Genomic DNA, 27,523 nt, shown 5'->3' with positions numbered 1-27,523 from the left:
CTCTTCCAGAGCATATGAAGGTGGAAGATGCTATTGTCTGCTAAATGCCACCAAAAAACACCACAAGTACTGATGGGTTTTTTAATCAAAATATTTGTGAGGTTGACTGTGAGAGTGGGGAGGAAGTTAGATCCTGTTTTCTGAAGGCTCTGACAGTCTTATGAGCAGATGCCATGAGTGAAGGGGATTGGTTTGTTTAAAAGATTCCTTGTTTCTAACTCCACCACAAAAGAAAAAAGAACCTGAGAACACAGATTTGGCATCTTTTATCTCCTTACCTTGCCCAAAAATAATCTTTTTTGCACCTTAAATGCAATCCTGAGAGAAGTGATAATACAATTATAAAAGCTATTTCAAATCTTGAACAGAAAACTCTTGGAGCTGTTCCTTAGCATTAGAGGGTCACACTGGGAAGGCAGAGAATGATGACATACCGTATTCTTATATACCACATGCTCCCCAAATAAAAAACACACTTTGTTTTTGGGAAGGCAGAATGAAGAAAAAAAGATTTTTCCATTAAGTTTTTTCTAAAAAGTTATGGCCTCATACAGCAGGGACAAAACCTAATCTTCAGCTTACCCTCACTTTCCACTCAGACAAGAGCTACAATTTTAACCCTTTCACTGCTGGATTGTCAGAAGACCTTGGCTGGAGTTTTTATATACTTACAGAAAAAAAAGAGTGTTTCTTGCAGCTATAGGTATTTGAGATGAGCCCAGGTAAACATCAAGACTGGACAAATGGTGTCACTACACAAATATCAGATTCTTCAAAGAGCTTCTTTCATCCTCACACTGTCCAAACCTAAGCTTCAGCCAGCTGCTGATCTCATCCAAGCCCTTGGATAGCAAGGAAGAGGATGTTTTTGGATTTGATGTGAAAGTCAGTTTGGTACTATTTGCACATAACTGGCATTTTGGTACATGTTGCTGAAGAATTTTACTTACAGGCCTCAAAGATTTTTCAACAGAAGAGGTTAAAAAAAGGTGAACCTTTGCAGGGCTCAAAATATGACAGATTTGGGGAACAATTTATTTCCATGCTGGTCTGACATACTTAAGTTGCTCTCCCTTTAGGAGGTGTTGGAAAGGGTGCTTGTGAGAAGGGAAATAATCCCTAATTCTCTCTAGAGCTCATTTTAATTGTACCTGTCATGTGCTTAGTTTGTTTCCCAACAACTGGAGACAGAGTTTATATTTGTGTCTTCCTCCAGCATTAGCTTTTATCACCAGAACATGATAAACAGATTCAGCAGCCCCCATGTGTATCAGGCCAGCTGTTATAACAGTGACTCCATCAAGCCTACCTGTTCCTCCACTAGCTGAAGTCTCTACATAGCTCTCAGGAACCTTTGGAAAAGCATCCAACTCTTTCATCAAATTCAGGGTCTTCTTCCGATTCAGTCGCCTCATCTTCAGCAGATTCCCCGACTTCCTCCTTCATATATTCACACTGTGTCGAGAATTATATTCCAATTAAAAGACACAACAACAAACATTCTTCAACCCTAAAACTGACCACAGATGAACGTCTCACAATCTCTGCACTAGAAAAATGTATTCCAATTCCTGATGACTGCATATCAACCTTCCTGTCATTTAAAAGAGCTAAGGGAAGGGAAAAACTTTCCTACCTTGACAAGTATTTTGTTTCTTTGCCCTCCTGTTTTCCATTTTTGTTTCCTCCCACCCCACTCTCCCAAGGAAAAATAGCAGCTTTCACTGAAGGCAAACCAGAGCATCTAGGGCTGAATACTTATTTCATATGCAGGAGGAGACTCAACAAGGCAACAGCAGAAGCAAATGAAGAAGGTAAGTATTACGATACACTAAAGTTGCTTTACATGCATAGTAAGCAAGAAAGAATTGAGTGACATCAAAGATCTGCCATAGTCTGTAACCATTTTTTAACATACTGTAGCTCTCATGTCAGGCTAGAACAGGGGTGTCCAACCTTTTTGAATGTGGGCCAGATCATGAATGAATGTGGGCAGCTGGCGAGCCATATTCAAAGACTTCACAGGAAGCGGTATCACATCACCCCCCTGAAACGAAAGTACAGTGTTTACTTTCGTTTCTTGTCACAGCACCTCGGGCCTCAGAAAATGGCTTGGAGGGCCGCATGGCAGCCCGCGGGCCGTATGTTGGACAAGCCAGGGCTAGAAGGCAGTTTACAGCTCAGCTTGCTATACCTAGACTATTTAGGGAAAAGCACACATACCAGAAGATCCCCATCACATGCAATTATCCCATTATAAAATGCTTGGAGTGGAGAGATGCTAGAATAAAGCATTGGTGGAAAGAGGGCTGCAGGTTAGAGAGATTTCATAGACATTAGGGCTGGAAGGGACCTCGCAAGATCATCAAGTCCAGCCCCCTGCCCAAGGGGAAGGAAGTCAGCTGAGGTCATAGGATCCCAGCAAGATAAGCATCCGATTTTCTCTTGAAGGTGTTCAATGTAGGTGCTTGAACCACCTCCGATGTCTGGAACACCTGCTCTTGGGGGCTCGGACAGTAAATAAATTCTTCCTTCTGTCCAGCCTGAAATGGTCTTGCAGTAGTTTATAACCGTTCGACCTCGTCATCCCTTGGGGAGCTCTGGTGAACAATCGTTCCCCCAGATACTGGTGGTCACCCCTGATAAACTTATAGGTGGCCACCAGATCATCCCTGAGCCTGCGCTTTTCCAGGCTAAAGAGCCCCATAGCTCTCAGCCTGTCGTCGTAAGGTCTGTTTTCCTGACCTCTGATTATGAGCGTGGCTCTCCTCCACACTCTCAAGCTTCTCCACATCCTTTTTGAATTGTGGGGCCCAAAACTGGACACAGCACTCCAGCCGCGGCCTCACCAAGGCCAAATACAAGGGGAGACTGATGTCCTGGGATTTGCTTGAGAAGCATCTATGGATGCAAGCCAGCGTTTTTCTCACTTTACTAGCCACAGCATCGGCAAGAAGAAGTTGATATCCAGATTAGGTAGGATTACCATAGGTCTAGGTTTTCCCAAATATGTCCTCTTTTTAGATCCGCCAATCCCAGTCTGGGGTTTTGGTAAGCCCAGCTTCAAAGTTTTTGCTGGCACTTCCCAGCTTGCCCTAACAAGGAGATGCTTGGGGCTGAGGGTAGGGTGATGGGAGGCAGGGTGCGCACATCGGGTCAGCATGTAGCCAGACGGGGTGGGAGCAGCCCAGCAGCTGGATATAAGTAAGCCTGTGGGATGTGGGGGTTGTGTGTCGGGTGGCACGTCTGAGGCTGCAGCAGGGCAGACAAGGCACATGCCCCTCCAGCAGGGGAAGGGGGGGAGGGGGGGGGCTTCAGGGGCAACAGGGAGCTGCGTGGCTAGCCTGACGACATTGGGGACAGTGCTGGGAGGAGCAGGGAACTATGGGTCAAGAGTGAGAGGCACTGGGGGGGGAGGGGAGGCAGGGGGGCTGTGGGCCAGGGGCACAGGGCACTGGCAGTCCCAGGGGGTTGGGGATCGGGAGTGAGGGGCACCAGCAGAGATAGAAAGGGGCTGCAGGTTGGGAGTTAGGGGCACCATCAGGGCCCAGGGAGGCAGGGTACTGCGGTCTGGGAGTGAGGGACATTAGCAGGGCTGGGATGTGGCTTGGGAGTGAGGGGCAACAGAATGGGCAGGACATCGGCATATCATTGCCCCCCTCACAGTCATATACCACCTTCTCCCCCATATGACAGGTGTCCTTTTTTGGAACTTGAAATATTATAACCCTAAACTAAGGAGAGGACTAGAGAAAACTGAGCAGAGGCTGAAAATGTACAGGGAAAATACTGAAAATGGACAAGGCTGCTAGTGAAGGGGAATGAGAGGGAGGTGGGGGTAGTGCCAACTGGGTCAGTAGGTTAAGCAGGCTGAGAAAGGTGGAAGAAGAATGACTTGTGTTACATCTGGGAATTAAACACTGAATATTTTAATGCTCAGAGATCTGAAATTGTGAATCAACACTTGAAAAAACCTAGCAAGCAAGCTGCTTTACCTTGAATCTTTGTCTCTCTTGCTGTTCCTCCTTATTGTGAGCAAACCCTGAAACAAAAAGAAATCTAAACCAATCTGTGATGCATGTGCCTTTTTAGTACAGCAGGAATGCATACGTACCTTTAAAATAAGAGCCCACACATGCATTAAATCTTCTTTGGCACTGACAGGCATTCGTCCAGTATAACAGCCCAATCCGCCCATACTACAAACATGCACTTTTCTTTCTGCACATGCTCTTACTGTTGCCCTACTGAGCATGTGCACAGTGTGTGCACATGCCCATTAAATGAGTGAAGCCCCAGTGAAGCTGCTGCCCTTACCCTGCCCTTTGTTCTGAGTGCTAGCAGCGGCCTCCTCTCTGCAGAGCCCAGGAATGTTCGGCAGGTAGGCAGCAGCGAGGAAGGAACTGGCAAAGGAGGGGAGAGAGTAAGAAAGCTGACTACACTGAGCAATGTTGGCAAAATAAGGGTGGAGTATGGTAGTGAACAAGAGAAGATGCAGAGGCAAAAGATGTGAAATTGAAATGTAATATAGAAGAAAATAGAAAGCCAGCAGAAAAAGTTCACTCATCATCATCATTTTAGCTAGTTACTTCCCAAGACATGGTCAGCTACTTTTCCTATTATAACAAGCAGATTTTTCAAACATTTACAAACAAAACTAGGGAAATTCTGAATATTAATTTCTAGTTAATTGAACATGTTTTTACCAATATGACATAATGATCATATGCAATTAAAGGTACATTCAAAGCAGATGCAATTTTGTTCTTCTCCCCTTAACTGTAAGATCTGGGGAACATTTCATATGCTTCAACAAACAATAGAAGCTGTAGGCACTAGGAGAACTAAAATATAAGAAATACAAAAATAGAAGTAGAAAATAAATATAAAATATAATTACTAAAATAAATGAAATACAGAAAAAAATCCATATTTTTAAGACAGTGCACTGCAGTCAGAATTTGCTTTGTAGAGAGTATGAAAGAGGAAAAACCAAGCGTAAAAGGATTTTTTATTTTTTGCTCTTCACCTTTAAGGCTCCAGTCCAACAAAGATTTATGAACACACTTGATGGCCAGTACCATGGGACTCCTCATGCCCATTAAATTAAATAACTACACAAGTTAATCAAAAGGAAGATGTGGGCTGAATCAGGACAAACTTCCTCAGGGTGACAAGTACTAGAGCAATATCCTTCAAAGGAAAAGTATGTCACCCCATTGCCTTTCAAAATAAACAGGATAAACCACTTTTAAGACTATCCATTAGGTCATAAACACATTGTTCAAGAGACAAGGATGTTTTGGTGATACCTTTTATTGGACCAACTGTATGGTTGGGACAGCATCTATGTTACTACCAAATCCATATGATAGGCCGGGACTGTCCTCTCATTTGCACCAGAATAAGTCCACTGAATTCACAGGAAGTTACACTCCCCCCCCATCCTTTTTGTTTTTTTGGGCTTAAGAGCAGTGAAAATCCAGCCTATAATACAGTAACATGCAAATCAAGGGAGTATATCAGGCCCTTAAAATCAACAGGAGTGGCTAGGAGAGTTTAAATAGTTTTAATTAGAAAGAAATGGTTCTTAAAGTATGCAACAAGAAGAGCACATACCAAATGCAGATGCTTCCTCAGCCTGATGAAGGGTATCGTACCTGAAAGCTTGCAAAGAAAAAAGTTTCCAACTATTTCAGTTGGTCTAATAAAAACTATCAGATTTACCCAAAGAACCTTATCTGCCTATGTCCTTAAACCAATACAGCTACAACTATAGCACTGTGACAGATGTAGAGGGCCTTTACAAAGTGCTTAGCTACAGAAAAGAGAGCCGAAGCTTAGGGGAAAGTTACTGAATAACTTTCACAACTTTCAGGCACAGAGTTGCTTGTCAGCATACACATATATATTCTCTTACTATTAAAATATCCTCAAAGAAAAGATCCTATGCCTCACCTCCCTTAAAAAGAATCAACACCTGATATCACTGTACTGAATACCTACCATTCATTCTCAGAGATGACAAGAGAAACTGAAAAATCTTATGTCATTTTCTTGCCCTGTTCCAGTCAAAAGTCCAACGGACACCCCATAAACAAATTAAAAAATAACTAGCCTTAATACACAGTTGCTCCCCTTCTCCAATATTTCAAAGGAGAAAGTTCACCAGACAAAGGGACTCTCAGTGCAAGTGTCAAAGTGCACACTTTAGAAAGATGGAGCTTATCCTAAGTCATAGTTACATTCAAGTTTGTGAAAGTAAGAAAAAACAAACCAGGAAGCTAATATAAGGGCATGGGAAGCAGCTTCAGGGGAAACTGATTTATGACAGAGGAAAGCATGTAGACCTATGATGAAGCTCTTATTGTATTCTGATCAACTGATCTTTGGACCTGATTCATATCTAAACCAACTCGGAGCAGACAGATGTGCAAAAACAGGTATCATAGAAAAATGGGGCAGCAAGCACAGGACTGGGTCAGAAGTGATCGTATACCAGGCAGTTATTCTCCCCGGCCTTGGGTGAATGGGGCCCCACACGCTGATAGAAAGCTTGCAATTATAGGCTCACACAGACACGCACACGGTGACTAGTTTGCAAGGTGTGAATCTACCCGGTCTTCTACTTGATTTCAGACAAGGGGTGGGCAAAATAGCCTGTGGGCCAGACGTAGCCCGCAAGCCATTCTATCTGGCCTGCAGGGCCCCTAAAAAGAATCAGAAAAATCAATACTTATCTACCCCCAGCTGCCTGTCATGTGGCCCTTGATGGCTTGTCAAAACTCAGTAAGCAGCCCTCTGCCCAAAATAATTGCCCACCCCTGCTTCAGACTAATGGTGCAGTAGTCTGCGTGCATCAGGGTTGTATGTAGGCTTACACAGGGTTCAGTTTATGGTTGTACAGGGTGGTTCAGAGAGTGATGACTCTGCCTCAAGCAGGGGCTGGACTAGAGACCACTGAAGTTCTGTTCTCGCCTGGCTTCTCCATATCGACATGTTCACAAAAGCACCTTAGATACTGCAGTTTCCTTTAGTACTTCCTTAAGGTACTACCTGCACGCGCAGTACCTAGAGTGACGCTTACTCAGTGATGCCCACTGCACATCAGCCGAACAGCGCTGTACAGCAGGCGGCTGGTTTGTGCTGTGACCCGCAGTGTTATCAGGCTAGTGCACAGTTGGCAACACGTGTAGACGAACCCTCCCACCGGGGCCATCCCCACTGCCGCCACAGCCGGGTGCCCAGGGACCGTGTCCAGCCCCGGGCGCCCCCTGCGGCCGCGGCCCGCGCTGCCCTCGAGCCTGCGCTCCTCCCCACGCGCTCGGCGCCTCCGCAGCCAATCAGCGGCCGCCGAGTGCTCCGGGCCCCCGAGCCCCTGGCCGAGGCGTACCTCACAGCCTGCCCGGCTCCCGGCTAACGGCTCCGGCGCATCCCACAGGAGCGGCAGTCCCCAGCTGTCTCGGAGCTCCTGGCGCGGTTGCCTGCTCGGGACCAATCAAAGGCACCGACTTCCAGCAACCACCGAGGCGGCGCGGCCGGAAGGGACCGCAGCAGCGCCCTCCTAGCCCGTCTGCGCCTGTCTCTATGGTTCCGCTCCCCGTGCCCCGCCCCCTGGGTCTAGGGCTTGCCTGTCGGGGGGGCGGGCTCAAGGGCCGTTGTGGGGTTTTTTGCTCCCGCGTCTGTCCCGCTCCTAGTGAACGACGTTCTCGTCCTTTCCTAGGCTTTAATACCGCGGGCGGCTGCCCCCACACCGGCGCGGCGCCGACCGTGGGCGGCAGTCACGAAAGCTGGGGGTTGGTTGTGGCCGTGCTGGTCTGCGGACGTCGGCAAACAAGGCTCTTCCGTGGTGTCTGTGATGAGCCCAGCTGAGTAGCTGGGAAAAGTTGTAGGCCGACTTTGTGGCGCAGTCACTCTCTGTGCCCGAAGAAGGGTGACTGCACCCCATAGTTGGCCTACAACTTTTTTCCCAGCGACTCAGTTGGTCCCGTATTAAAGATGTTGGCCACATACACACCATTAGCCGTTGGAGGGAGATGCATAATGCTTAAGTGGCAAGGAGCTGGAGGTGTATTTAGGTAAAGTACTGTGAGACGAGAGAAGGAGTTAGGGGGGTTAGTCAGAAGGTAAGGGAGATGCACAACTAATTTATAGACTAATACATAAATAGGTGGGTGGGTAGATACTTTAATCTATAATGGTCTGCATGTCCCCTGTCTTTTGACTGACTACAGATTTAACACAGTTAAGTAGTGCACTGTATCTCTCTTCTATCTATCTGTATGTGGGTATATGCATAGAGAAAGGGATGGACAGAGCACAACCCTTCACAGGCTGAAGCTTCATCAGATGCTGTGAAGGACTCGCACATCTTTTCACGCAATCTGATGTAGTGAACTTCAGTCTACAAAAGCTTGCGTGCTCTCTCTGTCTTTGTGTGTGTCCGTCTCTATACTGTGTGTGTGTATGTATGCTTTAAGTCTATAAACCTACGTTTCTAGCCTGCCTTCTGGAGCACTTTGAGAGCTGCAGGTGAAAAACCTGTAGGCATGCTGCTTCTCTGGTTGTGTGATATGCATGTTACTTGAGGTTGTTTCTTTTGTTTAGCATACATTTGCTCTGGGTTAATTATATGAAAGGTGATGGTAGGTAGCGCATCCCTGTTTCTGATTTCTGATTCTTGTATTGTGATATGATGATGCACTGATTCTTGCTAGCAATAACAAACCCTCAAATGCCACTGTTCAGCTATCTTGAAGAGGCAACATAACAATCAGTGATTTATGTGTTTGTTTCTTTTAATCCTCTTAGTTTGGCTGAAAGACTTATGCAACTGAATAAATGGTTAATGTAATGACATCGGCTACAGTTAGCATTTATACTAAGATATTTACACAGGGTACTTGGGAACAGCATGACCTGTTAATACCTATTACACACTGAAGTTTTATCCAATATTTATGGAACTCTGTTTCCTGAATGAACATTTCGGTCATTAAAAACTACTTTTTCCAGAAGTTTCTTTGAACTTGCATACATCGATCACCTAGGCAATGGATTTCTCTCCTTAAATACTAGCTTGCTAGTAAAGAGAGATCCCCTTGTCTCCTAGCGTAGTGCCCCAGTTTTGAAATGTGTTCCATGCAGACAGAGTCTGTGGAGCTTGCTGTAGGATCGTGAAAGCCAATCTAGCCGCCGCCTTTCACTTGGCATTTCTGCATTTGCTTGCCTAAATGCTAGAGGACAGTGCTTGCCCAAGCACATGTTTCTTTTTTGCCCCACACTGATGCAACTTCTCTCCTTGCTTCACAAATGCACAACACTTTCCTCTTGTATTTACCTGGGCCTACGCCACTATTCAAACAGTGCTTTTCCACCAAGCCTACTCTACTTCGTTTATGCCACGTACCAGCTTATAATACTATTCTCTCTCTCACCCTTCCCAAGGCCTGTGGCCTTTCTTAATCGCAAGCACATTTCTTTGCCTATCTTCTTGCTGATATCCTTGCCCTCTCCTTCACACCAAGCCTGCCTCACTGTTTTTGTCATCGCCCTAGCCCTTGCTCCAGCCTCCAGGTACTTTTCCTTGTCTCTCACCTATGTCCATACCACATGTCCCTGCCTCTGCCTTCCTACAGGCTCATGCTATTTACCTCTGCCAGCCAGACTGCTCCTTCCCTCGTCACCCACATCCATAGGCGATGCGTAGGAGGAGGGGAGGGGGTATGTGCCTCCCCCCCAGAGATTGGCCAATGCTGGATTCTATAGGCTGTCGCCACTCACAACCCTCCCCCCAGCCACTGATGCCACCACCGGCATCTGCAGGCGGTCCCCACTCACTGTCGCTGGCACCACTGCCCCACTGCTGACACCACACCAGTGTCTGTAGCCAGTCCCCACTTGCCGCTCACCACTGACTACAAATGGTGCCCCCCCTCCCCCCCCATTCTCTGCAGGCACCAGTCGTTCACTTTTCTACTATTTCCAAGGTCACACCCCTTTTTCCCATTTTTGTCATACAGGCCTGCTGCTTCTTTTTGTTCCCCCCAACTTCTCTCCATCCTCAAGCCCTGAGAGATAAGCTGATTTTCACTGTCCTGAACTTCTGACACCCAATTCTCTACCACCCCACTTTTTGGGGTAGGTCTCCATAGCTGACAGCAGAAATCTATATATCTCCTCTGTTTAGGTGTTGGTATGGTCTGTGCCACTTGTTTCTCAGTTCCTTCTCTCAACCCTCCTCAATGCAGTGGGCTTGGATCAATTAGCACCTGTCCAATAAGAAAAAAGGGGCAGGTTACATTCAAGCAGAGGACTATTAGAAGAGTTGCTGTTCATGTGCAGTAGCATTTAGAGGACAGGCAGTTGAAGGCTACTTCCTACATTGTTTCCAGAAGCTGTTGCCTCTACAACAATAGCATTTGAAGGCAAGAGGTGTTTCCTCCTCTCACTGAGCGCTGCCAGCTGCTTCTGTGCTTGGTTTTGCTGTGTTTTCATCTGTTGCCAGCTGCTCCTGACTAGTGGAGATGCGGCAAGGTGAGGCCATGAAAGCAGAGGAAGTCATTATGTGCTTGTTTCTGTCTGATGCAAATAGCTTATGGTAGAGACAAATATGTATTTATGGGTCTGCTTAGATCAGTTGTGTAAGTGTATGTCTGGGTCCAAAAGATATTGTTATGATGAGTTCTGTTCTATGATACTGCTGAATCCCTTATAGTATTATGCAGGACCATGAAAAGGGGAATATTTGTTCTATGAAGATTTAGGTTTGACTTCTATATGATTCTTTTGCACCTTACCTACATGAGGCTGCTTCTGCCACAATAGGGAAGCTGACAGAGCCCATATACATCCATGTGCTTCCTCGTGGCTCTGTAGTTCTCCTGTTCTGTCTGTGTAGCTCTGCTGACAGCTGGCCTTGGAGAAACACCTGCCACTGGAGGGACTGTGGCAGATGTACTTAAAGATACCTGAAAGCTGCTCAGTGGTAACAGCAGCCTTCTTTTACCCGGAGAATTAGTGTTATTCTGCTGGCATGAAGACAGGCTTATGTTGCCACAGGGGGACCCTGAGTGTGGCTACATTCACAGTTTTGTTGGAAGAACCCTGGCAAAAAAATTCATAGTACAGTATAATCTCATAAATCCGGATCTCAAAAACCTGGAATTCTCAAAAATCCGGCATTGCTCCAGGACTGGCCACCGTTCTCCCCCCACTCTGCCATGGGGAAGCTTGGGGGAAGCTTGTACGCGGCAGCTGCTGCCGCCATCCACCACCCCACACCTTTGTTCCATGTGCAGCTGCTGCTCCGAACTGGCTGCGGCTTCCCTCCCCACCACCCTGCTCCACAATTGGCTACACGGGTTTAAAAAATCAGGCATTTTCAAATATCTAGCAGATGCTCGGTCCCGAGTACGCCAGATTTATGAGATTATATTGTATAGGCCAAGCCTTAGAGTTCATCATCTCCCAGGTATTACAGCAATGGGCCTGACATTTTAAAACAAGAAAAAGCTCTCCTCAAGAAAAAATCTCCAAAGTGTCAAGTTAGGTGTTCAGGGTCCCAAAGCTGGCAAAATACTTGAATACTGCTCACCAAAAAAGGAACTTTTGGAACTGATAAAAGAAATTTCTGCTCTGCATTTCCTTATTTGCTGAAGGAGATCTCGTTTAAAACAAAAACCAAACACTGTATTTCCTTAGTGATTATCTAACACACTTATTTACAGTAATGTACCACAGGAGATAGGGCCACTGTTATAGAATAGTGTTGCATGGAGTCTTGTATTTGTAAATATTGACTAGAGGCAATCAGCTTGATACTTGCTGCATTTACACGAGATGCTTACTGCGCAGTACCTCGTTACTACTGCACAGTAGTGTCATGGGGCACAAACTCTGGTGTGACACTACTGTGCAGTAGTGATAAGCTACAGTGCAGTCAGCGTCACCAGGAAGCTGTGAAGGGCTGCTGCTGCTCAATAATGCTCATTACTGTGTAGTCATTTAGTACTTGCGAGTACTAAATGACTGCGCAGTAACAACTGTGCCGTCAGCATCTGGTGTAGATGTGGCCACTGAGTATTTTAACCATGAACAAAATAGTACACAGATTGTTAATATAAAACAAGACTATATTTCAGCTTTTTAAACTAATTGGTGTTGGAAATACAAAAAATCTATTTCCAAGCTACATTATTTTTTGATTTACACAGTGGGTTGGATGTTTACTTAACTACCTGACAATGTAGGCAGTTCTTTTTGCATCCTGGTTCTAGATCCTCCTCTCATGCACCTGCACTGTGACATCATCTATTATGCTGAAAGCCTGTGTTGACTCCTTTTGTACTATTCTTTCAGAGCCAAATTGTGGTCATATTGAAATTCATGAAAGTGTTTCCCATTGACTTTAGTGGAATCTGGTTTTAACTCTAACTAGAAAGGATGATGCATTTTGTTGTCTTGTGGTGGAAGTGTATGCTAATAAATGTGTGATTCGTTGTTATGTAAAGCTTGAAAGAAGTTGGATCAGGGGGTCAAACCATGAGCTGGATGAGTGGTGCTGGACTGGTCCTCAAGCTGCACAAGCCAGCCCCTCAGGCAGTGTTTGCCCTGAACTGGCCTGGAGCACAGCCAGCAGTGCATGGTCCCAACTGACTCAAAGTGCAGCTGGCAATATGCTCCTGGGACTGAGCTGGAGCACAGCAGCAGCATGTGCCCTGGACTGGCCCAGAGTCCAGCTGGCATTGCGTGCCCCAGAACGCTCCCAAGCACTGCTTCCAAAGTGCACTAGGCTGGCCTTGCACTTTCTGTACAGCATGTGGATACATGACACAGTGGCATGTGGATCCAAACCAAAGCCCCAGCTAGCACTGGGGGCCAGATAATAGGGATCCACAGACCATATCCAACCTGTAAACTGTATCTTTGACACCCCTTCATTGGACAAACAGGAAGAATATGAATAAGGTGAGACCACAGTCCCAGCACCGTGGAGGAATTACCATGGAAATGGAAGCTAGTTGAGCAGGCACATTTCTCATTGTATGTCATGAAAGACTATGTAGATAGCTTTATTCCTGCTGAAGTGATTACCAGCTAATTATTAGAGACTTCTCTCTTCTAACACATGGGGATAGCATTTGAAAGGATTGTAATAGAAAAATTGTCCCTGGGAAGAGGCTGAAGTCATTCATTTCTTTCTAATTGCATCACACTTTGCCATTTGATCCTTTCTTCCTCCATCTTAAGCATTTGATCAGCTGTAAGAAAATATGTCATATAACATCATAGTAACAGCACATCAAGCAAAAAGCATGCTAATGCGCAGTAGATTCAGTCTACATGTGTATATAATGATTCCATTTTGATTTGCAGGTAGTGATTTCAGAAGTTATTGTTATGGCAGGATCGTATCCTTGCTAGATACACAGTTAGCAGCTTTGTATGAGAAGGGTTAAGCTTGTTGTAGAAATATGGTTTGCAACAGTTTGCATTTATTAATGGTTCGTACTATATGACTTCTGAGTATATTTGTGTACTAATCTTCCCTTACCTACCTTCCTTTTGAGTGTTTATTTCTGTACAGTTCACTGTAAGGAAATTTTAATATGCCTTGATACCCATACAAAGGAGTAACCTCACAGTAAAGATTATGCAGTTTTGTCTGCCCATTTGCTTGCCTTTCTGCATAAGAATAATCCTTGGTTTTAGGAAGCTCAGTGGAATTACTAATTCTACAATGTTTTCCTCTGCTTAATTATAAGCTTCTCTTTATTTCTTCACACATAGCCTATGCTTGAATTCCCAGAGATTTAATGACAGAAAGTTTTCAATGGTGATAACAAGCCCCTTTGAAGCTAGCGGGACACAGAGACCTTCTAATCTGGGTAATTAGTAATTTTTTGTAACTTCATAACGGTGTGATTGATTTTATTCAAACCTTGCAGAAGAGTTCATCTTAAACCTTGAGATTAAACTTGGCTAATTTTCAGGCCAACACAAGGAAAAGTTCAAATGAGGGGGCTTATTATGGGATTTGGTTGCAAATTAAAGATGAATGAAAATGCAGTTTCCTTTTTACAGTGTTTTCAGTGCCACATAGAAAATTAATCCATGTCCCATTAGTGGATATTATTATTATTATTATAGAAACAACATTCAGATTAAAAACTAATTTATTCATTTCATATTGCAGGCAGGCAGAAGTGAGGTGAAGGGCTGTTGCTGCATTAGTACCTGTATGTATCTTTCTCCTTGTGTATACTGTACTTGCAGTTGTAGTGGTATATTAACTCTTGTTTCAGTAAGAAAGCAAAGTCTTTGGATGTCTATTACAGTTTCTTGAAATGTGGTTCTGATCTTTTGTGTCACTGGATTTTTTTAAAAAGCCCAGTGGTAAATCTAGTCCAGTAGTTCAGCTGTGGCTCTTCGTGCTACTGTTTGTAAGATGTCTAAAACAAGAGGTAGAAAAATCTTTTTGAGTTTTGAGTTTTAATTGCATATTGTTTGTGATCAGTGCATAACCTACACTGAGCAAAAAATAACCTTCAAAAGAAAGAATATTTGTTTCCAGTCTGTTTTCTCAATGAAAATAATTAAAAATGCTACTTGGAAAAATGTTGGCCCAGGTTTTCTAAAATGACTAGTGATTTCAGGTAGCTAACATGAAGCATCTTAAAGGGTTTGAGTTTTAGAAAAGCCTGAGTGAATACCCACCTTGATAAAACCAAGCTCATCCTAGGCATTTCAAGTAGGGTACAAAAAATAATGACACACTCAAACTCACAGGTTGCTTTTGAAAATCTTAACCATCAATCTTATCTTAATTATAAATTACTTTTATAATTATAAATCTTTTCTTCATTATAAATTATTATTTAACATAGCCAATGTAGGCACTTTTTTTTAATGATTGAATTTCAGTACAAATCTTCAGTTTTACCCAATATCATGTTTTAGGTAAGAAAACATGCAAGCCAGTTCCTGCTCATACAGTATACATACAAGAACTGTATGGCTTCAGTTCAGATGCAATGACAACTGCATGAAAAAAGAAAAGTAAGTGATTAGAATTAATTTATTTGAGGGGTTTTAGATTTTTATCTGATTTATATTCAAAAGGCTCTACAACTGGGTTTTTATTGGAGATGTCAGCTTACAAGTTTGTTATGAGAACATACAAATGACTTGATGTTTTATGGTACTATAAGAAACTAGCCCTGGGGTGGGCAATTATTTTGGGCAGAGGCCCACTTACTGAGTTTCAGCAAGCCATCAATGGCAGCGTGACAGGCAGCCCAGGGCAGATTAATATTAATTTTCTAAATTTTTTTAGGGGCTCCATGGGCAAGATAGAATGGCCTGGCAGGCTGCATTTGGCCCCCGGGCCACATTTGGCCCACCCCTGGACTAGCCATATTCCTCACATCCCACTTCCATAAGCTTCCATTGTAAATCACTGTTATTGTGGCAAGAGAAAGCTCAGTTCAGTCCATGCTTGGAGACGTCAGTCTACGGGCCTACTATGGGGTTTAAATGGAACCAGTAATGAAAAAGGGTGAAATCTGGGAGCAGTTGTTTTCTTTGGCATGCTCCTGCAGGCAGTTTTGCCTTCCCATTAGAAATCCCTTTGGGAGGTACTGATGCTCAATCTACTAGGTTGTGCTAGTAAACAGAGGTGACTCATGACAAAAGGTCTTCGGGGAACAGCAGTAAAGTTGTATCTTTGCCCTGAACCTTGACCAGTGTCCCAAAATTTGTGGTTTTTGAGACATACTGGATTACAAAAAGGAAAATCACTACTGGTGGGGAAGTGGCTTGCAAAGAAATGACAAGGAGAAGGAAACTCCCTTGAGCTGGAATTCTGAGTGACATTCCCTTCACAAGATGGCTTTCATAGGGGAGCACATAGCTGTGAGGCAGAAAGTTTTGTTCCTTACTAGTTCTGTTAGCTTTATTATTCATTCATTATTATTCCAATTATTTAATCCCAGACTACACAAAATACAGGCCACTTATCTTCTTGTGTTAATTAATATTCAAAGATGGATTTTTTTTCTATTATAATTTCTTAATTTTTCAAATTGTTTTTACTGGTATGTCTCTCTCATTTTAATGCATATGCATTGGTTTTATGACAATAAGAAGGTAATTTAGGTAAGAACAATTAAACATGTGAAATGGATTAATGTACCAAGATTAGAAGAGTCTTACAAATAACAATAAGGGATTGTACTGCATAAAGTAAAAAATTCTGGGAAAGCAGCTACCTGCTGAATAGCAAAGACCCTTCTTATTGCAAAATATTCTTTTTTTATACACAGGATATACACAGTATGCACCTAGGAATATCCTACAGGCACAATACACAGAGTAGTTATAGTATACTGGGACTGTCTACATGAGATGTTTACTGTGGAGTAGACTAATTAGCTCTGCAATAAATGTGGTATGTCTTTGTGACAGAACACCCTTTTATAAGAGCAGAGTAGTGTGAAATCAGCCAGGGTGGAGGAAACATTGCCCTCCAGAGCTCTGGCCCCTGGAACAACTTGGAGGTAAAGGGTGAGGCTATGGGGAAGGAGGAGACCTCATTGGTCCTGGGCATGACCTAAAACTGTAGCCTGCCAGGATAGGGAGGCCTGGTGGTCCTGCCTGTGGCAGGGCAGGGCCACATAAATACCAGGGCTGAGATCCTCCCTGGTGTCAGGTCAGTTGGGTGGGTTACCAGGAGAGTTAATGGGGGCAGCCAAGCTTATTGAGATGTGCTTGAGTCCCATGGGATGTTGGACCCTGGAGGTGGGCCAGGCACACTCAAAGAAGAGCACCTGAGCCCAAGTGAGTATAAGACCCAGGGCCCTGAGAATTGCTGGGCGGAGTTGGGGGGCCAGTTAAGTTCAGGGAAGAGCAACTGAGTCCTAAGGGGTGGAAGACCTCAGGCCCTAGTGTAACGGGCAAGAGTTGAGGCCCAAGAGAGGGGTGTAGTGATCCAGTGAGGGCCAGGGGTGAAGTAGGCAGTCACTCAGTCTTGTTTGGGTGGGGGTCATGGGAGAGGCCCAAAAGACCGCGCCAGGGCTGATCAAGGGGTGGAGAGAAAAGCCTGAGGATCTCTTCGAGTAGGGTGGAGCGAGTATAGCCTGGATAGGCAGTGTGCAAGAGACCCTGTTGAGAGGGGGTGGTGTGTGTGTGGCCTGAGAAGGCAGAGTGGGAGAGACACTACTATGTGTCCAGTTTGACTCAGCTTAGAACCAGAGATGGAACGTACTGTGAGACATCAGCGAGCCATGGGACACATGTAGAGATGGTAGGAGTGTGGTCATTTGTGCACATGAAGGGCAGCCTCCTGCTGATCTGACATGATAACCACTTATCAACAAGGCGGGTGGTTTGCCCAGAGACAAGGGCAGGGCCAGACTACTACTGGGCCTGGAAGGTGCCCTTGTCACTGTCTACATGTTTTTTACTCTGCAGCAGAGCATGGGTCGATGCTGCCCTGGCTGGCTGGGGCATGGGCATAGGTGACATGTAGGGCGGGCATGTGCCCCGCCCCTGAGATTGGCTGCCACTGGCTTCTGTGGGCAGTCGCCACTTGCATCCACCCCCCACTTACCACCACCACCACCACTGGCATCTGTGGGTGGTCCCCACTCGTCACCACTGACACCAGCGTCTGCAGGTGGTCCCTGCTCGCTGCCATGGTGCGCCCCTCAGTCTTAGAAGGTACCAGTTAATCATAGGCATGAGGGTGCTTCAGTGTAAGGCTGCCTGCTGGCACATTGAGCTGGGGGGAACAGCCCCAGGCTGGCAGGCTGACCCCTTTACCCCCTGCCAGCCAGGGCCTCTCTGACCTGGTTCAACATTCTGCAGTCCTGGGCACACATGTAAACGTGGCACCCAGGAGCAATAGACTCCAGTACGATAAGTGTCAGAGGTTATTGCATCGCATTAATATGCACGTGTAGACATGTCCACTGTGTAACAGACTTTACTCCTCTCCCTGTCTTCACCTGCATACATTGGTACACAACTTGCTGCCAGTATGCTACAGGACATTCTGGTCAGTAGTCACTACATACGAGCCAAGAGTTTGTAAGAGCTACGATATATTGGTTACAAAGAACTGTTTGGCTCTACAGGGTTGCAGTTATGTGCCACGTGCTAGTCAGTTGTTCAGTCTTTTTCTATGCCTTGTTTCTGTGTGTAGCAGTGTTTGCAGCTTGTATCCTATGCTTGCTCAGGTCCTCTATGTTGTACGAGTATGGTGTCAAGGTGCATATCTTATGTCCTGTGCTCTACACCATCACTGGTAGATGACACAGGGGACATTACTCATTATCCCACACTTACATATGTACAAAAGTCTGACCAGGGAAAGGAAAAGCATGCATGTGTGCAAGGGAAATTAACCAGTCCTGTCACCTGCTTCTGTCACATAGGCAACCCAAAACCTTCCCACAGGGTGTGTCTACATGTGCAATTGATGCTGTTTGGCTTTACTGAGTAGTATGTTTACTACTTGCAAATGCAGGTAAAATTACTGCATATTAAGCACCTGTATGTGTAGACAGTAATGCTTTACTGCACAGTAGATTAGATTGTGTGACATGCTCTACAAGCATCGTGTGGCCACTGCTAGTTAATGCATGGGACTTTAGTTGAGTGACTCAGTCTTACTTGGCTAAGTAAGAGGAGTTGGACTGGACTGTGAAGGGTCTGTTATTTTTTCAAACCCATTACAGATGGTTGAAGCACACCCCTTTCTGCTCTTCCTGATCATACTGAACTGGGCCCTAAGACATGATTGTCTGTTGAAACAATGGTTGACAGTTAATGCCAGGAAGGATATGGCAGGGGATGGATCAGTCTAGATATGCCCTATTTGAATACTCCCCCTCTAAAGCATCCTATGGCTTGTTGGAGGCAGGATACTGGGCTAGATGGATCATTGGTCTGTCCCAATACAACATTTTTATGTTAACAAATAAATTGCATACTTCTCTGTTTGTCATTAGCTCTTCACTAATCAAATCCATCAAATATATATTTGCATTTAACACACATGCTTTTTAGTACATTGAGGGATGGAATTTTGGTGTGTTATTGTTCTGTATGACAGCTACTAAATATGTGCTAGGTGCATCTCATGAAACAGATAAATACATGGTCTTTCTCTTTCAGAGCTTATAAGTGAAATAGTATGTGACAGAATGAGTGAGCATTATGAGCAGAAAGGAGGGGATAGGAAATACAACAATATGATTTTGTTTACTCACTGTAGGCACATGCAGATCAGAATGGCTTATTTAAACTTTTTGTTATTTCAATATACATACAAAATTTGAGCTGATTAGGAAATATTTTCTTTCCCACAAAAAGAGTTAAAAAGAAAATTTCTGTTTTTTCCTTTTTTTTCTTGTTTGGTTTTTTTCATGTTTTCATCAAAAAGCTAACCATTGCCCAAATTTTCCATTTTGATTTTACATTAAAACACCCTTAAAATTAACATTTAATTTAAATTTTAAAAATCTCATAATTTTTGGCCTAAACTTTAATTTAGTTCTAATAAAAAAACATTGTAATTTTTGATGTTGGCCCGGATTTCTAAGCACTCAGTACTCTGTGCCAGTCCCTCAAAAGTTTTCAGAATCCAAGAGCTTCTTTTTTGTTGTGCCAGCTCTTTAGGCAATGTGGCCACTTATTATTTTGGTGCTTCAAGCTGAATGGGGTCTCTGTTTTGTTAGATGGGTAGAAGTTTTGTCTGGGTTAGATCTATAGTTCTTGACCCAGGTATTCTGCACCCTAAAGTACTGATACTGAGCATCTCCACTGGCTTAATGAGGGATCAGGCCTTTCAACACCAGGGTCTAATCTTTAGTTCTTAAAGCACTCTGAACTCTACAGAATGAAGGGTGCAGTGCAAATATATAATGTAGAATCTAAATGAAATCCAAATATCTACTCCTCGAATCTATCCTTTTTGTCACCACTCTGACCTAATTAGTCTTTCTGAGGGAAACTTCTGTAGGTATGCTAGCATTATTGTACTTTACTTACCAGCGGGCATATCTATATGTGCATAAATAATAATGTGATGCAATAAACTTTGGGGCTTATAGCGCCGGACTTAATTACTTTTGGGTGCCATGTTTATGTGTGCATCCAGGACATTGAACTGGGTTGGAACAGCAATGATGCGCTCCTGGATGCCACCACTGGGGCCATTCACACATTCCTGAGCCTCCACCCCTGCCGTCTGTCAGCTAGCCTAGCCAGCCAAAACTAGTGGCTGCACAACAAGCAGTGGCTCAAGTCATTCCAGACCCAGGCTACCTTCCAGGACCTCCTCATGCAGCTCCACCCACACCTGGAGCAACAGAATACCACCATGTGGTGGCCCCTCCCCACAGACACCCAGCTGGCCATTGCCCTGCTCAAGCGGGCCACGCCTGTCAGCCTCCACTGCGTCAGCCACCCCTTTGGTGTGGGCAAGGCAACTGGGGTGTCTGTGTTGGAAGTGTGTGGTGACCTCCAGGACGTGCTGGGCACATCGTGTTCCATGTGCATGACCCCCTGGTGGTGATGGTGGTGGGGTTCCGTACCCTGGGCTTACCTTAGTGGATCAGGGCCCTGGATGGGACCCATATCCCCATTATCTGCCCGTCCCATAACACCCACCCCTACTACAACCAGCGTGGCTTCGTGCATTGTGTTCCAGGGCATTACAGACCACCCCAACACCTTCACCAGTGTAAGTGCTGATTGGGCGGGCAGTGCCCACAATGCCCACATCTTCCACAACTCTGGTCTGCCTGCCCTGGTGGAGAGCAGGCATTTCACATGGGGGGGTACCAGACCTCCAGCTGGGTGTGGTCCCTCCTCATCAAGAGGCCTGCCTACCCTCTCTTCCCCTGGCTCATGCAGCCTTACATGGGCCAGCTGGACTCTCACCAGACACATTTCAACCAGTGCCTGGGCCAGACCCACACACTGGTGGAGTGTGCCTTCGGACAACTGAAAGGACAGTGGCATATCCTCACAATCTGCCTCATGGTCACAGAGGTCAACATCCCCCAGGTCATCGCCACAGCCTGCATGCTGCAAGGCCCGGGGGGAGGAGAGGCAGCAGGTGGAGGACACCTAGCACCAGGAGCACCAGCTGTGACAGCAACACACCCACCCCACTGAGGTGCAAGCTGCTCATCTGCTAATGAGGACCAGAGTACCTGGTGCATGAGGCACTGGCCAACCACCTCTTCTTGCACTCCCCTCTCTACCCTGCATGAACAGCCACACATGGACCCTCGCCCCACCGTGTACCCCCCCAGCACCAGGCTCACTGTGTACAGTTCTTCAAATAGCACTCTATTCCCCATCACAAACACAGTTCCTCAAAAAGCGCTTTGCTCCTCTCCCTCCCCATCAACAGAGCCTGTCCCCACTCCCTCCACACCAGCTGCCAACCCCTTCCTCCCCCAAGATCTCCACTTCCCTACCCCACACAGTGCCAATAAAACACCCTTTTTCCCACATAGAGCCTATCCAGTGCTGTTGCTGTCCTGGGGTGGAGGTGCCTAGAGGGTAAAGCCTGGGTACAGAACCCCAGCACCCCAGCCTCTGGCTGCACCCCGACAGGAGCACACACTGCAGTGAGGCTGGTGGGTGGGGAGCTTGCCCGGGGATGATGGCAGGCACTGCTCTGCTAGTGCACCCATCTCCCCGTCCTGCAGTCCTGGCCCTGCTGCAGGCAGATCATGATCTAGGGCCAAATGGGGTTGGGGCAAGCAGCAGGGCTGGGCCAGCAGCGGGGCTAGGTGGCAGGGAACCCAGGGTGGGGGCCAGGGCAGGGGCTCTTGGCTGGTGGACGCACTGCTGCACCTCAGCTCAGGCCCAGCCACAGGGGGCCTACTGCTGGGTGGTGGGCAGCTGCCAGGGAGCCAGTGGGGCTGTGGCTTCCACATAACTCTTCTCCAGAGCCATGAGCCTGTCCCTGAACTCCTGGTTTGCTTGGTCCCTCCACCAGTCCCTCTCTGCCTTGTGCTGGTCCCTAGCTTCCTTGTGCTAATCCCTGGCCTCATAAGCAAAGCCCTCTGTACATTAGGCCTGCACATCTGCCAGGCTCTTCTTGGCCATTGTGACCAGCCAGTCCAGCAGCTTGCCCTGGGTCCTGCACTACCAGAGCCAGCACATCTGTAGGGCCCTAGCTGAGGCTGGCAGTGACCCTGACAGTACATCCTGGCTGCCAACTGGTGCCTCTCCCCTGTGTGTAACTGCAGGTCTTACAGAGCTAGGAGAAAGAGCTTGTTTGTGAGCGTTTGCAACATTTCTGAGATAAGATGCTCTGTGCCAGGGGCCTGTGCGCTGTCCGGCCTCAGATCAGGGGCTGTGTGTGCACAGGTGCCTACAGAGCATGGTAAGTCAGTGAAGAAGGCCCTAGCACAGGTGGCCACTGGCTGAGCCCTTTGTCCCCGCTTATTCTGCAAGGGCCAGAGCATGCCCCTGTTGTAAGTGGTGTGAGGAGCTGTTGGCATGGACTGAGGGGTTCCCAACCCAGTATGCCCTGCTGATGATGATTGCCATGGTGCCCCAGGCACACATGTGAACCTGGCACAGAACCCTGAGCTTTGACAGTGTGGAGGGCAAGCCCACCCTGCACTGCATCCTCTGCTACCACCTGGAGGGCTACCTGTGGCTGCACTACACATCCCTGCCCCTCTTAGCCAAGGGGGGACATTGCTGCCAGCATCAGCCTGTTGCTTGGTGTGTATGAGGCCTGTGCCCGCCTAGCTGTGGGGGCACAGGCTGCTCAGAATAGGTTTACACTGTCTTCTGCCTCCCTGCATAGTGTTGGGGGGCTCCAGGGGCCAAGGGGAGCATGGGTGGGCCTGGCGGGGAGTGGGGGCAGGGGCAATATCAGGGAGGGCTCTCCCCACAGTGTAGAGCTAACCAGGTGGGTGTGGAAGGTGTACCCAGCAGCCTGAGTTGGTCCCTGCTGGCAGTGAGGATATGTGGCTCCCAGTGGTGCGGGGATGTGGTATCCAGCTTCCCAGACTGGGGCCCCCTCTGGGGAGGAGCTGGCACTGCTGGTGGCCAGCAGTGCCATGGCCAGCCTGATCTCCTGGGTGGGGCTAAATATGCAGAATTGGCAGGGCAGGCACTGGCCTGGGCTCTTAGGGCATTTATACACATACTGAAATCTGGTGCATTGAAACAGACTCGATTAATAGAATCAACTTTGCAAGCAAGCTGATGCACCTGGCAGTGTATTGCATACATTTGTATAAACCGTGAAATGTACATCAGCTCTGAGAAAATGGTGGTGGTGTGCTTTTGAACTAAACCATCTTTGATGTGTTTTAATTCAAATGAACACTGCTGCTATTTTCTCAGCACTGACATGCCTTTTGCTGTCTATACAAATGTACGCACCACAGCACTGGGCACTTTTAAAAGTGCCCAGCCCTGCAACACAACCATGTGTACAAATGCCTCCAGAGCTGCTGAAGGAGTCTGGGGTGGGGAGTACAGTGGAATGAGCTCCTGGTGGGCTGAGGGGCCCTCCCCTGGTGGCACATCACCCTGGGTGCCAGGTCAAAGTGAAGGCTCAGTCAGGCTGCCTGTGTCTGACTAGATGGCTCAGGGTCCCAGGGCATGAGGATGTAATACAGCTGCTGCATAAAGGGCATGGATTTGCGGGCAGTCCCTGACTGGCAGTTGTGGTTGGCGACGCTGACACACTCTTCCTTTAAGGCCTGCTCTACAGTAAAGTGCGTGTGTAGATGCACCCTATAGATCCCTTGCTAGAAATGGGGCCAGAGAAGCAGGAAAGAGGCTTCTTAATTTCTGTCTCCTGCAAATTGAAGACCTACTCTTCCCTGAGAGCCTGCATAATCTCAAAATACTGGAATTCATGTACCTGCTACATGACTCTTCCACTATATTTTCTCTCACGTAACTTAATTTTTGGTAACAACAAGTGATTTTCCTACCAAATATGTTAATAAAAGTGTAGCTACTATTATACAATACACTACTGTGGGAAAGTTTGATCTTTATTCATTATACATATGACACTGCTAACTCATAAAAACAGAATTTACAAGTTATAGCAAAGCTGATTTATTTATTATTCACTCCTTTGTGTTTATTAATTTATAACTTTGCTTACTAAATGTATACATTTGGACATAGGCAGACAAGGTTCTGTGGGTAAATCTGATATCTTTTACTAGACCAACTAAAATTTTAGTTAGTCTAATAAAAGATACTGGATTTACCCACAGAATCTTGTCTGCCTATGTTCTTAGACCAACACAGCTACAACCTATACCGCTGTACAATTTGTACAATAATTAACACCCAGGTAGGTGGATACACACCAAAGACAGGATTAAGTCAGCCTAAAAAGTTGTTATGCTCCAACACGTATTTTGTACATGTTCTTTAGGAAACCAGTTTTTAAGAATGTAGGCATGTGACTTATTTCTGCTAGAGGCAATCACAGCAACTGCAGAATACTTTTAACATCAAAGCTTTATCTTAGGAATGAAAGAATATGGATCTTTACTTCTTCCTGAAGAATTAAATACTAAATGAGAGAGAATACTAAATGAGAGATAAGAGATTGTTCAAATATAAAATAATTATTTTGTACATCTGTCTATTTGAGAACTTCAAGCTCCTTTGCAAACATTCAGAAGTTAAGTCTTACACCTGTGTGTGGCAGGTATTACAGTATTCTTCCCACTCTATACACAGGGAAACTAATGCACTTAAAAATCAAGAATAAAGCATGTCAAAAGTGGCCACAGGTTTTGGTTGCTTCAACAGTCAACATTTCCCAGGCATCCAACCTTTTAGAAAATTAATTTCAAAGTGTTTCAATTTGGAGACCTGAAAATTCAGGCACCCTAACCTGTGGCCACTTTTGAATATGTGGCTGTAGATGACTTTGTCCAAGGTCCACTAGATATTTGTGGTGATGCTTGTACAGTGAATCTCAACTTTTTAGACTCAAGGTACTCCTTGGAAAATTCCAGCTTTTAGTTTTCTTTCATTTTTTGACTACAGAAACATAATAGAGCATTTTTTCTGTTGCACAGATCTCAGAAAAATCACAACAGATCAGGATGTTTTTAACTCTTTGGGCTCCTATTTGAAATCTCTGGGTTTATCTTGTGAATCATGTCTGCACATCTAACAGCGCAAATGTTTCTTGATACCCCACAACACGCTTTAAAGGATCTCAAGGCACACTAAGGTACCCCAGCACCTGAGAATCACAGTGCTAGGAACGCAACTAGATCTCTTAGCTCTCTAGGACTACAATGTAACCATCCAGCCACCCTTGTTCTTATTTTTACTGTTTGAGTTTAAAGACTGCTCAAAAATAAGGAATAATTTCTTTAAGACAGCTTGCAGATCTGCTGTGAGTGCATTCTACTCTGACTTTAATTGCACCCAGTCAAATTAAGGTATGCACATGCTACTAAACTTTTGTTGTAAATCTACATATAAACAACCCACATTTTTGGGGGGCCCCTGATGCAAAGAAGCTGCTGGTGGCAGCAGGGAGGGTAGAGGGGTGTCAAGGGGCTGAAGAAGCTGGCCGCAGCAACAGTAGCAGCGGGGTGGGGGCGGGGAGGGAGGGAGGGAAGCAGGGAAGGGGGGCAAGTGGCCAGATGTGAAGTCAGTGGCAGTACAGTGGCAGTGGAAGAGGGGGGCAGCGACTGGACCCAGGGGGCTCCTTGGCTGCAGGGCCCCCTGCAGCCGCAGGTTTCACAGGATAGGGTGGGCCGGCCCAGCATAAACATACTGCTGCCCTCTTGGATTAAAGGTACAATTCAAAACACATAAGGCATCTATTTATGAATCATGAATTCATGATTTATACTATTTTCTACTATAATCATAGCTATCACTAGCTGTATTGGTTGCATGCATTTACTAGTGCCAAAAACCAAGGCAGAATGATTTCACAAATTACTGTTTTGGCAAGTTTTATACTAGTTCTCATTTTCTTTTACACCCAAGTGCCTCAGGCTAAGAATTTTTTCCTCACTGAAACTAGCAGGTATGTCTTTACTGCTTCCTTCATTTTGTTGCACTCACTTCTAGAAAACCTTTGTCTTTCTAAACCCAGGTAAGACCTTTTCTGACATTTAACTTTCCTGCTACTCACCAAGTTACAGCATGTCACCTTGATGATCATCATTTTCTGTGTTAAACCAATGCAGCAGCAAAGGTAGACTTTAGTGAATATTGTGAGTATTAAACCATGGTGTTTGTTAGTCAGAAATAGCAGTGATTAGCTACCTAGATAAAGAATTATTACTATGGGTATACATACCTTACTAATATCAGAGTACAGGGGCATAATTTAAAAGCATATCTAGATCTGTCCAGGTTAATAGAAATGTTTGATGAATTATGCCCCACGGGATTGGGTCTGTTGTGAATTTTTAGCTAGACAGCAAAAAATACAACTGCACATATGTTATTCAATTTTGCATACTCGTTAAGTTGATGTAAAGTAGGGGAAACCAAAACAACAAGATATTGCTGTAGAAGGTTGGTTGCCCTTTTACAGGTTTTCCAATTATTATAGCTGAACTATCTCTATAATTATTGAGATTATGATGCCTATATAGGGTCCAGGCCTGCAAAAGCTTAAATAACTGAATGGTTTTACTCATGTGAGTAATTCTACTAAAATGCATGTGATACCCTGGCATCCCACTTCAAATGGCAAAGGCTCTGCAGAGTTACAAGCAATGATGGAGTTGTCTGCCACATGTTTCCTCTGTGACCCTGCAGAAATTAATGCTACAAGCAGCATTAATGCATCTTCTTGTGACTGTTTTCCCTTAGCTTGGGAGGGGATATGAGGGGTACAAAGACAATTAACCAAGGACACCATGGCTTCTTTGAGGGCTAATGGGATGGCAGGCAAGTAGTGGGTTTCTTCAGTGTGGTAGCTATCCTTTGTTTTGCCCAAAATCCATGGGGTTTTTAATCCTTACCTTTTCTCCCATGGAGGTTGCTAACCCTTTCCTTGATAGGAAGGATACAGGGAAAATCCCACAAGAAAAACTAACCTGGGCTTTCCACTGTGGCTTCCCCTCCCACAGACCTGTCTGCATGATGCAAAAATCTGGCCTAGTGTCATTAACTATTTTCTCCATTAAACTTCCCCACTGATACAGTCGTTTTTGCTAAAAGCATGGGTGTCAGACAGCTGCTACACTGTACCTGAGCTGTTCAGGATCAGATGGGTTATAGCTAAATGATAACATTGTATTTTTGCTTATAGCCCTTTTTCATTTTCAATGACGTGAGAATAACCTTTCATAGACCTTTAAGAAGCTGAGGTATCCCTCTGCTTTTCATAGTTTTCAGGAATGAAAGTTGTGACATGAGACATGAGGCAAGAAACTTACGCCTGTATTTTTAAGTGTTTGTATTTTTATTCTGGTTGTATTGATTAACGTAAGGCAGCTCTAAACACCATGTAAACATGAGAGTG

General features: G+C 45.4%; 2 protein-coding genes across 12 annotated transcripts in view; one reads left to right on the top strand and one right to left on the bottom strand.

Moving 5' to 3' along the window:
• Nucleotides 1–7,566, bottom strand: part of ERGIC2 (ERGIC and golgi 2) — a 41,036-nt gene extending 33,470 nt beyond the window's left edge. For 2 of the 6 annotated variants that reach the window (XM_090042045.1, XM_090042050.1), the window contains exons 1-4: nucleotides 7,394–7,566; nucleotides 4,318–4,403; nucleotides 3,996–4,042; nucleotides 1,310–1,455 (exon numbers count right to left, since the gene is read on the bottom strand). In XM_090042045.1, coding sequence (XP_089898171.1) covers nucleotides 1,310–1,415 — 106 coding nt within the window. In that variant the 5' untranslated portion in view covers nucleotides 1,416–1,455; nucleotides 3,996–4,042; nucleotides 4,318–4,403; nucleotides 7,394–7,566. Of the gene's footprint in view, nucleotides 1–1,309; nucleotides 1,456–1,956; nucleotides 2,048–3,995; nucleotides 4,043–4,317; nucleotides 4,404–5,619; nucleotides 5,668–7,393 lie in introns of all 6 variants that reach the window. The other 4 variants (XM_090042046.1, XM_090042047.1, XM_090042048.1 and 1 more) reach the window with 4 other exon arrangements.
• Nucleotides 7,567–26,062: 18,496 nt separating this feature from the next.
• Nucleotides 26,063–27,523, top strand: part of LAMB4 (laminin subunit beta 4) — a 96,964-nt gene continuing 95,503 nt past the window's right edge. For 3 of the 6 annotated variants that reach the window (XR_016441731.1, XM_090042041.1, XM_090042042.1), the window contains exon 1: nucleotides 26,063–26,140. The gene's annotated coding sequence lies outside the window, so the exon portion shown is untranslated. The remainder of the gene's footprint in view (nucleotides 26,141–27,523) is intronic. The other 3 variants (XM_090042040.1, XM_090042039.1, XM_090042038.1) reach the window with 1 other exon arrangement.

This window comes from Crocodylus siamensis, chromosome 4 (genome assembly GCF_052110815.1).
Source record: "Crocodylus siamensis isolate JL-2025a chromosome 4, ASM5211081v1, whole genome shotgun sequence".
Lineage (NCBI taxonomy): Eukaryota > Metazoa > Chordata > Crocodylia > Crocodylidae > Crocodylus > Crocodylus siamensis.
This window is presented reverse-complemented; position numbering and strand designations above follow the sequence as displayed.